General features: G+C 38.9%; 1 protein-coding gene across 7 annotated transcripts in view; it reads right to left on the reverse strand.

Annotated features, from left to right (window-relative positions):
* Positions 1-12,412, reverse strand: part of PJA2 (praja ring finger ubiquitin ligase 2) — an 89,892-nt gene that overhangs the window by 29,812 nt on the left and 47,668 nt on the right. For 6 of the 7 annotated variants that reach the window (XM_043514892.1, XM_038402760.2, XM_043514895.1 and 3 more), the window contains 2 exons: positions 8,698-9,766; positions 489-674 (listed from right to left, as the gene is read on the reverse strand). In XM_043514892.1, coding sequence (XP_043370827.1) covers positions 489-674; positions 8,698-9,766 — 1,255 coding nt within the window. The remainder of the gene's footprint in view (positions 1-488; positions 675-8,697; positions 9,767-12,412) is intronic. The other variant, XM_043514894.1, reaches the window with a different exon arrangement.

A 12,412-nucleotide genomic window follows, 5' to 3' on the forward strand; every position in this document is an offset into this window, starting at 1 on the left:
AGTTTTACAATTTATTTTTTGTCAATAAATTTGATCAGAGTTGAATTTACACCAGAAAAAACACTCAAAAACTAATTAATAGGCAAATTCCTGCACAGCAACCTGGACACAGAGCCATACAAGGAATCTCCCACAGGAACAGAACACACCCCTATGAAGTCTGAGGACTTCTCCAGATAAATGAAATTTCTAGACTACACTAACCATTGAGACCGAAACAGCTCTGCAAATCAGTTTGAGAAGTGTTGATTTAGAAAATTATTCACCACACTATTATTGTCACTAATATAGCAGCACTATATAAGCTGTACCAATTACTTTAAAAAAAGTATAAAGAACAACATTTTCAATCATCAGTGCCTATATTTGGTCACCTGTACTTAAATAAATTAAAAATGGCAATAATTAAATATACGTTTGAGTACACATCATATTATTAATTCTCACTTATTAGTAGAAATCACTTTCTGAAATACTAAAACACATACCCGCCTTGGAAACAGAAGTCTGTGTTTTCTTCTTCTAGGCCACTACTGTTGCTCTGCACTTCAGGTTCACGTTCCTCCCTGCCTGGTAAAGTCTCCCAGCTTTCATCGCTGGAGGATTGGTCTTTTTCTGTAGCAGCAAAATAGGAGGGCAAACATGCAGACCATTCCCCATCACTGCATTCAGAACTGCAATTTGAAACAAGCCAATGTTGTGTTTAAAGTATTGACAGGTTCATAAATAAATAAATTTAAAAAAGCCAAAGTTAAAATTCATTATTAGCTATTTCATGAAAAGGGTAGAGAACTGTTTCTAAATATAAACAATATTTCTGATATACATTAATTTTGTACCATTCATGTATCTTACCATTATGAATAAAAGCTGTTGCTTCTTTATAAAGAGGAGGTTTATCTTCTTATAACTATGATTTTTAAAAATCATGTCCATATTTGGCACAATTTTTCATTTTTCCCTCCTCCATCCATGTTTTCAGAGTCCATGAAATACCTTCAAAATATTCACTCCAGATACAATATAAGAACCCTTTCTCTTGCTGCCCTGGGAAAAGAAGAGGATGGCAAGACCCTGGAGAGGAGCCAGGAGGATACAAGTGAGTAGCAATGGCCTCATTCCCATGGCATGCAAGACTTCACACCTGGACATTGATCCTCCACTTCTAAACACTATTTGGTACTTTAAAAAAAAATCTCTATATGTGAATTCGACATATAAATTGAAGGAACAGGAGAAAAAAACTGATTAACTACTGAAACAGGGGTGGGCAAACTATGGCCCTGGGGCTGCATTAGGCCCTCCAGATGTTTTAATTTGGCCCTCGAGTTTCCGCCGGGAAGTAGGGTCTGGTACTTGCCCCACTCTGGCACTCCAGCCAGGGAGCAGGGTGGGGGCTTGCCCCACTCCACGCAGCTCCCAGAAGCAGCAGCATGTCCCCATTCTGGCTCCTACGTGTAGGGGCAGTCAGGGGGCTCTGCATGCTGCTCCTGCCCCAAGTGCTGCCCCCACAGCTCCCATTAGCCGGGAACTGCGGCCAACAGGAGCTGAAGGGGTGGCACTTGAAGCTAGGGCAGCATGCAGAGCCGCCTGGCTGCACCTCTCCATAGGAGCCGGAGGAGGGACATGCCACCGCTTCTGGGAGCTGTTTGAGGTAAGTGCTACCCAGAGCCTGCAACCCTGACATCCTCCTGTGCCCCAACCCCCGGCCCCAGTCCTGATCCCACTCCTGTCCTCTGAACCACTCAATCCCAGCCCACAGCACCCTCCTTCACCCCAAACCCCTCATCCCCAGCCCCAACCCAGAGCTTGCACCCCCAGCCAGAGTCCTCCCCCCCCCGCACCCAAACCCCCGCCCCAGACCGGAGCCTCCTCCCACACTCTGATCTCCTCATTTCTGGCCCCACCCCAGAGCCTGCATCCCCAGCCGGAGCACTCACCCCCTACCGCACCCCAACTCCCAATTTTGTGAGCATTTGTGGCCTGCCATACAATTTCCATACCCAGATATTGACCTCGGGCCAAAAAGTTTGCCCATCCCAGTCTAAAAGAACCAATGGCAGAGACATTTTTCCTAAGAAAAGGGTAAAGATTGAGGAAGTTTAACTTTCACCCACAACACCCACCCGCAGTAAAGGAGCACAGTAGATGATATCTGACTGGATGTTACTTCTTGGCTTATAACAGCATTAACATTGTAGAGACATTAGCTGAATCTCCAGAAGCAGTCTACATAACTTGTCAAACAGCACCTTCTGTAAACCAATTTGCATAGCTCTTGGATCTTTTGCCCCCCAAGGACAGAGAACACCTGCCTAGATCAAAGACCAGAGTAGGAATGCAGATCAGAACTCCTATAAAAAGTCAGTTAGCAATCTAGTTAGATATGCGTTAGATTCTGTTTTGTTTAAATGGATGATAAAATAAGTTATGCTGAATGGAATGTATATTCCCGTTTTTGTATCTTTTTGTAACTTAAGGTTTTGCCTAGAGGGATTCTCTATGTATAAAATCTGATTACCCTGTAAGGTATTTACCATCCTGATTTTACAGAGGTGATTCTTTTACTTTTTCTTTAATTAAAATTCTTCTTTCAAGAACCTGATTGCTTTTTCATTGTTCTTAAGATCCAAAGGTTTGGGTCTGTGTTCACCTATGCAAATTGGTGAGGATTTTTATCAAGCATTCCCAAGGAAAAGGGGTGTAGTGCTTGGGGGTATATTTTGGGGGGGAGACTTTCCAAGTGGGCACTTCCCCTGTTATTTTTGTTAGACACTTTGGTGGTGGCAGCCTAAGGTCCAGGGACAAAAGGTAAAAGTTTGTACCTTGGGGAAGTTTTAACCTAAGCTGGTAAGAATAAGCTTAGGGGGTCTTTCATGGAGGTTCCCACATCTGTACCCCAGAGTTCAGAGTGGGGAAGGAACCTTAACAGGGCTCCTTGAACTTCTGCAGTCACTGACATCCAATCCGTGCAAAGACAAGCTGCAGGGAAGGCTGTGGTTGTGGCAGAGCAGAGCAGAACAGAGTCCTAGCCGGGGATCTCTGCTCTTGTCTCACCGGGACCACAGGCTCCCCAACGCACCCTTGCACCTACGGGGGATAGGGTGTCACCTGCTTTATGGAAGTGCAAGGAGACTTCTGCAGCCACTGTCATGAGAATGAGCAAGTGGGGCAGAGCAGAGACCCCTGTTGAGGACTGCCAGAAAGATGATGATGACAAGACCCCAGCTGTGGGAAGAGTCCACCAAGGTGTTGAATGGCTCCTGCCCTCTTGATTATCAGAACTCCTGATTATCCAATGAAAATCCATGTTATCCATAGTATTTGGATAATCAGAAGTATACCATAGTGTTTATGAGATGCTCAGCTATTAAAAGCAACGAATATCATTTTTTTAAAAATGTATAGGCTTTAAGATGTCATTCTTCAATATAAGAAGGAAGATGACGGTTTGGCTGATTTTTTTTTTATGTTCTCTCTCTTCCCCACTTTGTCAGTTAGTACTTCATACTTGCTTAAGAAATCTCTAGTGTAAGCAACATGGTGATAACACAGGTATTTTATAAATAGAATGATTTATCTTTTGTGGCAACCTGGAGCCATATATAGAGATGCTGACTGATGCCATCACCTCCTAAAGATTAGCATGAGTGATCATCATCCACAAGAGCAAAAACACATGCAAAACTAAAGGACAGAAGCTCTACATTGGCAGATATATAATATGAGGCAAGTTGATAGATATGACAAAGCTGTCCTTTTCTCAATAAAGTAAAATCAGTCAAACCTAGTCAACTACCAGGGTGCATCAAGCACTACCAGATAAGCAGGGAGAAGTGAAGTTACTGCAAAAGAACTGTAAAAAACAGTATTTTTAAATAACAGAACACATGAAAGATGGCTTGCAGGATACTTAGACTACAAGACTACTTAGATTGTAAGCTCTTTGGGTCAGGGACTGTTTTTTACAGTGGCTAGCATAACAGTGTCCTGATCCATGACTGGGGATCCTCAATGATACTGCAATATAAATCATCAACAACAATAATAATAAATAATAGACTCCCAAGAAACAATGCTGCATTGAGCATGGATGCTTAGAGAATTAACAGATGCTGAATAATGGTTTCAACTTGCAGCCCTCACTAAGGGTTCAGTTGTGCAACCCTTACTCACATTGACTAAATGCTCACATAGCATCCTACTGATTTCAGTGGGACTCCTTGTGTGAATAAGTGCTCATCAACATATGAGTAGTACAAGTGGGCCGTAAAAAAAAAAATTATTTTCTCTGCCCAAAAAGGAGTCCAAAAAGGGTTATGGGAGTATGAATGCTGCCACAGATGTCCTTGATCATCAGTCACCTAGAGCTTGTCACTCTTGTTCACTATTATTTAAGGCATAACTGTTATAATAGAGAACTGTTACTAGCTATAACAGCTTGTAAAAGACAAAGGAAATTGGTAAGGCACAAAGAGGGAAATATATATTTTTCTTGGAAGACATGAAAGTGAGACTTTGATGGAGAATATCATACAAGTCCCAAGCATAACAACAGGAGGGGGAATAAAAAATAATGATTTAAAAAAATTTTTTTTTAAATAGGATTTTTTGATAAAATGCTTTTTGAGGAAAAAACCTATCTAAAACAGTTTTAATTAAGATATATTATAGCTCAAATATATCTCATCATGGAATAGGGATTATAAATTCTAATTCTATAGTATGAGACAATATATTCATTTAATGTTTAAGACAAGTTTTGTAAATGAGTTCCAATAGTTCATGGATTAGGGAACCAATTTTATGGAGTTCCAGAGGCTTCTGTCTAGATTATTTAGGTTAATCTTTCTATCTACCCAATGGGATTCAGTGCTCGGTCTAGAAGATACAATCAAAGATGCTTAGTTTTGCAGTTCTCAAACTGTGGATTTGTCTCTCCAGAGATAACATGCTTGTTAACAGCAAAAATGTTTTAAATAAATAAATAATATAGGGGAGAGAAATAACAGACCTCAACCCTACTGTCCCTCTGCAAATTTGTGCACACAGAGTCAATCCCTTACCTCTCTCTAAAGGTGGAAAGTTTCAAAAAGTTCAATGAATAGAAGATTGTTGGGGGTGGAACAGATCTGGACAAGGAGAAGTTTGGAGATAAATGTGAGAAGGGAGGGACAGACAGTAGAAACAAAAGTGAAACTGTTTGAGCAGCATATTCCAGAAGTCTGGAGGTCTTTCTGAGTGTAGCCTTCATTGATTTGAGATCTACCATACCGTTCTCTCACTAGAAGGGAAAACCTATAACAGCAGCAGGCTGTAAAAGACCCAGTTTGGAAATAAGAACCATTCAAGAAATATAGTTTGCTGATGATGTTTTAAAGAAAGGCACACCAGAGAACTTCCTCCAGTTCTTAAGCACTTGGATTCAGACAGAGACTGTTGAAGTGATAATCTCACTTTTAACAGAAGTAGCTTCTTCTGCTGGCGTAGAAAAAATATTTTCTTCCTTTGGACTAATTCATTCCAAATTGAGAAATCGTTTGGGACCTGAAAAAGCAGGAAAGCTTGTTTTTCTTTTCCAGACTATGAACAAACAGGAAAATGAAGGTGAAGACAATACTTAGCGGCAGAAGCCAATACTGTATGTTTCTCGTGTTGACCTGGCTGACATAATCGACTTATTTATTTTTTAAAAAAATGCCATTTAACTATTTTAGTTAAAAACAATTTTAACAAAAACAAATCTGATTTTAAAAAACTTGAATGTTTAACTAAATTCAAAAATTCAGATGCTTGTTTTGTTAAAATATTATACGTTTAATGTTGAAGAAAAAAATCCAGAATACATAACGTTGTTGTTTTAGCTAAATAAAACAATTTAAATGTCTGTGTGGTGATGTTCTCCTAATACAGCATGGCAAGAAAATCCTCACAATATTAATGATGATTAACCTGTTGAATTGGAGATATTTCTCAAGTCACTGGGAGGTGAACTACCTGCTTCAATTACCTTTGGTAAATGAAATAACCAAACAATCATTCATTTTCTGATATTGCTGTAAAACTAATCTGAAAAGTTTTCAAAATAAATCACTTTAAAAATGTATAGTGTGTGCCTTCTAAAAATTAAACCTCCCTCTATCTCTGCGTTATGAAGAATATGTATTAAGATTATAACAACCAACAAGAAAGCACTTTTATGATTAAATCGAGTCTTCCTGACTAGTGATTTAAATCGTGATTTAAATCAAATCCACCCTGAACAACACCCAAAGAGAGTTCAAGAATTCCCTCACAGTAAAGGACCTTTAACTTCCTGACCAACCAAGGCGAAGTGTTTAAAAGAAATTACCAAATTAAACAGGTGAATAACTAACAACTTGTCCCTTTTTCCTTTATTCCTACCAGTAAAAGCAGTAGTCCTCAGTGGTAGCTAGGATGCTCTGCACCTCTTAACATCCACACACCCCTTGGCCACTTATTTAGGTATCTAATTTAGGCACCTACGCTTGTAAGATTTGGTAGTAGTTTTAAAAAGTTGCCTTGGGATCTTTAGGCTAGAAAGTGCTACATAAAACACGTTTATGGATGGCCTGTGAACCTTAATTCTATCTTTAAATTTAACACAAGGAGGCAAGCCTAATGTTCCATTAATGTCGTTTTGGTAGTTAGTATTTTTATAACAAAAACAAAAAAATACAGCAACAAGTTGAAGACTTATTTTAAAAAGATTTTAAGATCTCAACAATTTAGTAATCATTTTAGAATAATTCTTCCTTTGGGTATTACACCTATGGATATTTCTTCTATTTATAGTTTTTGCAGATCAGTATGATCACTAAAACTTCAATGAGGATCATATCAGCAGTTGGTCTTTCTTACAAGAGTAAATTAAAGAACGAATACTACATGTCATTCTCAAATACAGAAATTACATTTTATGCATTTCATAACATTTAAAGTTTACTCACAGCATAAGATGCTTATGTATGGTGGATTTCCTGGATATTTACCAAGCTACAGTAACCACTAGGTTGTTGCTGTCATGGGGTATACAAGGCAAACTAAAGAGTGAAAATGAAAAGTGCAACATGCAAGATACTCATCAATTTCACTATACAGCTGGCTACACTCATTGTCAGTGAAACTAGTCAGAAGCTATGGGAAGAAGGAGAAGTCTTCTAAAAGTTATATAGCAGGGGTGGCCAAACTTACTGACCCTCTGAGACACATATAACAGTCTTCAAAAGTTCGAAAGCTGGGGCACACCTGCCGGGGCTTGAGGCTTCAGCCCCGTGGGAGGCACCTGCTGCAGCTCGGGGCTTCAGCCACACTCCTGTTAAAGCCCCAAGCCCCAGCAGGTGCGCCCTGTGGGGTTGAAGCCCCGAGATCCTCCTCCCTATTAAGCAGAAGTCCAAAGACCCCCCACACACGCTGGGAAGAAGCCCCTAACCCACCACCCCATTGCAAGGCAGAGGTCCTAAACTCCCCCCCCACACACACTTTCTGGTAGGTGAAGAATGGGGGCTCCGTGAGCCGCACGTCAATGGTAAAGAGTCGAATGTGGCTCACAAGCCACAGTTTGGCCACCCGTTATGTATGCTACTACAGAGGACTTCCAAAATTTCTCTTTATATTAGTTTAAATAAGCTTACAAAAACAAAATGCTTACTTCATCCAACTGCATTTCCACTAACCAATCTTCAAAATATTTTGTTTTGGAATGCAGGATGATAATCTATGTTTCTGACAAAGACTAAGGCCTGGTCTACACTGGGAGGAGAAGGGGGAGGGGGCGCGAGGTAAGTTGGTCTAAGTTACACAACTTCAGCTACGAAAATAGCATAGCTGAAGTTGATGTACTTAGAGCTACTTACCGTGGTGTCTTCACTGCGGTAGGTCAACTTTGTCCGCTCCTGTCGACTCCGCCTATACATCTTGCTCTGGTGGAGTACTGGAGTCGATGGGAGAACGCTCAGCGGTTGATTTATCGCATTTTCACTAGACGCGATAAATCGACCCCTGCTGGATCGATCGCTCCAGAGGTAAGTATAGACATGCCCCAAGAGTCCCATGGTATGTGGAGGGCTTTAGCTTATAGTACACTTTGGGCTGAATACAGAATGGAGACACTGAAGCATAGCAGGAAGGTCAGTGTTTCAGAAATCTAAAACCTCCTAGTACAATACACAACTGTAGCAGCTAAGTCTCTCTACCATACCCTTGCACATCTTTTAAAAGAAATGCTTCTACAGCAGGAAATTACAGATAGTATTTACTGGTCATTATTTCAGTAATCTTTCTCTACAAATAGCTGTATGCAGAAAATTATAATTCAATATGGTTTTAAATTATCACTTCTTACTGAAGCACAAATACCTTACATATTAGTGGAATGAAAAACGGGCTGGTTAAAATTAAAAAACCCTATCTACAATGATGCATTTCTGGCTTTCGGTACAGCAACATATATTAATATTGCACAGCAATTTGAGGAGGAGAAAGATGGCAACTCATGAAAAGGTCACAAACAATTTAGAGAGAAATTTTTTGTTTTGCCATTTTATATATTCATTCCCCAGTTACTTTGTCTTTTTTAAACCACTATTACCTCATAATAGTTGCTAAAGTTATTCAGATTAGTACATTATTTTTACAAATTTAAGATGCTACAATAATGTATATATTAAATCTTACCTGTCTTCATCTTTGTTGGAACCAGGTAAATGCCTGCTGCAATCTTCAAATTCATCCCAGAAAGCACTATCATCTACTGCAGCTGTTCTTTCTTGGATGGTTACATTAGTTTTTAGATCATTTTCTGTTTTCTTTTGAGCATCTTCATAGTCTCTTGGGTCAAAGAACACATTGGAATTCCTTTTTTCTTTGCTATTTCTCAAGGCACGTTCTGCACTGCCTTGCTGGGCTTCAAAAATTTCACTCCTCCTTCTAGTACTGCTTTTTGCCTCATCATCACTAGTAAGCTTTTTTCTATCCAATGGGTTTGTACCATTTTGTTTTCTAACTTTAGGTCTCACTACCAGTTCAGGTGAATTTCCTTGATCAGTCTTGCCATCACTGGTATTCAGTTCATTACAAATCCCTACAGGGGTCCTGACTGCAACATCAGCTATAATTTTTCTCGGTTGTGTTTCACAACTGGCACTACCATTTAAGTTATTTTTTCCTCTAGCTTCATCATCAGCAGATGATTTTTTAAATGTCCTATTATTTCGATGGCCAAGATCTGAGTCTATGCTATAATATCTCATTGAAGGCACTGGTCCTAGTTCTTCAAAAACTTCTCTGGAAGCATTATGATTAAAAGTAGACAATTGTGACTGTATGCCACTGAAGGACTCTACCTCTTTCTCCAACTCAGAAAGCATGTGATCCAGCGTTTCTTGAAATAAGCCTGCTTCTTCTTTTGCTAAGGAAAGATCAACTTGTGCACCATCATCCTCTCCATCACTGCTATCTGGTTCATAGGAGTCAATGTTTACAAAAGCAATTCCATTCTGACCATTCAGATCACTACACTTGCCAGAAGTATATTTTGCACAGTCCTCAGGAATTTTATCAGGATTCATACTGCTCCTTGAGGTTTGATTGCCTTCCTGATTATAGCATACTGGAGAAAATGGTGATGTGTTTGTTTTGACAGTTTTTCTCAATTCAGTTCTACCAACAAGAACTTCAGATCCACCATTCTGTAACGAAGGTTCATCTGATAAAGCAGAACAAACTTGAACCAATGGATTGGGACCTTCATAGAAAATCGCAAGAAAGAATACATTGGAGTGATCAAACTGAATATAAAGTTTCTCATTAACAATGCTTGCTCATGAAAAAGCTGGCAGTTGACTGGAACAACAGTGCAATTGAATGATCAGGTACGTTAATCACATGTATGCTTATGTGCAGCTAATATATCTTTGGTTCCAGTTATTAAACTAAGTCTAAACAAACAAACTTAAATGATACAATTTCAGCTTCCCTCATGACAGCAGAAATAAGTAAGAGCCCTATAAACAAAAACACATTTGCAGGCAGCCTCTTTTAAATTGCTTTCATACAATAGAAGTTTGAGATGAGAATTATAGGAATTTAGTATGTTTCAAAAGTTAAGGAAACTGAAAAATTTGCTGCTAATAATAATACTGCTAATAATTAGACTACCCATACATTAATGGGCAAAAATGCACATTCTGCAAGGATCTGAAGAAGCCATTTATTGGTACCATAAATGGGATTTTAAATAGGGCTATTCTGTACTTGCAAGCAAGAATGCTATTCTTGACTTACACAGAGAAATTAACAAGTAAATGTAAAAGCTCCAATTAGCAACAATGATTTAACTGCAATTAGGTTTGATAGTAAAACTGAGGGTAGACTCCTCTGATGGTAACATGACAATGAACATCAAGAATGGCAGACTTTGAAAACGGAGTGGAAAAAGCTAGAAATAGGTTGAATAAGTAAAAGAAAGTATAGCATCCGATCAGCTTTGAAGTGAACAGTGACCCAAATCTTCAAAAGTATGTACATTCTTGCATACCTCTGACTGGTGCACATGCAAATCAGGGTTGGAACATTTATATTCAAGTTTGCATGGAAACCTCAAGTTGCATGCATAACTCAGTGCATGCACTTATGAAATTTAAACCACTGTTAGAAGCACAGAAAGCTTGTATACATCTGAGAAAAGAGTTTTGAATAAAGAAGAATGAAATATGCATGGTTAAATAGATGTACCCAAGTATATTCTTTAAAAAAAAATATAATTAAAAATGTTATATATTATTCAAATACATAAGCAAACTAGGGAAATGTGGTCTAGATTATATTACTATAAGGTAGGTGCACAACTGATTGAAAGACTGTACTAAAAGAATACTTATCAATGGTTTGCTGTCAAAATGGAAGGGCATACCTAGCGGAGTCCTACAGGGGTCAGTCCTGGATCCAGTATTCAATATTTTCATTAATGACTTAGTAAAGAAGTAGAGAGTATGTGGAAAAAATCCGCAGATGACACTAGACCGGAGGGATTGCAAGCACTTTGGACATCAGGTTTAAAATTCAAAATGACCTTGGCAAGTTATATTGGTTTGAATTCAACAAGATGAAATTCAATAAAGACAAGTGCAAAGTACTTCACTTTAGGAAGGAAAAAAATCAAATGCACAAATACAAAATGGGGAATAATTGTCTAGATGGTAGTACTGCGGAAAAGGAGCTCAAGGTTATTATGGACCACAAACTGAATACGAGTCATCAATGTGATGCAAAAAAGGCTTATATGATTCTGAGGTATATTAATCGGAGTGTTATGTAAGACACAGGAGATAACTATCCTGCTCTACTAGGCACTGATGAGACCCCAATTCTAGACACCACAATTTAGGCAAGACAGGGGCAACTGGAAAGAATCCATAGGACAGCAACAAAAATGATAAAAGGTTTAGAAAACCTCACCTGTGAGGAAAGTTTGAAAAAAGTAGGCATGTTTAGTCTTGAGAAAAGAAGACCCATGGGCAACCTGATAACAGTCTTCCAATATGTTAAGGGCTGTTATAAAGAGGAAGGTGATCAATTGTTCTCCATGTCCACTGGAGGTAAGACAAGTAGTAATGGATTTAATCTGTAGTAAAGGAGATTTAGGTTAGATATTAGGAAAAACTTTCTAACCATAGGGATAGTTAAGCTCTGGAACAGGCTTCCAGAGGAGGTCGCAGAGTCCCCATCATTGGAAGCTTTTAAAAAAAGTTGGACAAACACCTGTCAGAGATGGCCTAGGTTTACTTGGTCCTCCCACAGCACAAGTGGCTGGACTTGATGACTTCTCAAGTTCCCTTCCAGCCCTACATTTCTACTATTAGAATCCAGATGGCTGCTTGAGACACTTGTATCATATAGACTCAGATTTCTGCAGAACCTTGAATTATAAGTGGCACAGATAGTGTCACCTCTAATTATGGTAGCCCAACATTTTTATTTATCTCTTCAGTCTTATCTGAAAAAAGATACGGCATATCAGAAGGGTGAGTTGATAGTACTTTCATTTCTGGAACACAATGATGCGGGTTGTGGTTTCCCACAGTAGAATTTGGGCTTACATGGCATGCTGTCATTGCAACACTAAAAGGATATTGCACTGTTAGAGGTGCTGCCTTTGATGAAACGTTATAGTGAGGTCCCTTCTATCTATCTTTTGTGGTTGTTTAAGTAGATATTGAAGATGGCATGGAATTTAGCAGGGGATAACTCCTGTGTTTTGGTCAGTATTCTCAGTATAAAATGAGAATCAGCCTGGAAACATGCAAGCTCATCTGGGAATAAAATAATCCAAAACACAAATATTAAATGACAGGGAAAATATGGAAAGTAGAAATGCCAAGAAGAGACTTAA

This window comes from Dermochelys coriacea, chromosome 5 (genome assembly GCF_009764565.3).
Source record: "Dermochelys coriacea isolate rDerCor1 chromosome 5, rDerCor1.pri.v4, whole genome shotgun sequence".
NCBI classification, from domain to species: domain Eukaryota; kingdom Metazoa; phylum Chordata; order Testudines; family Dermochelyidae; genus Dermochelys; species Dermochelys coriacea.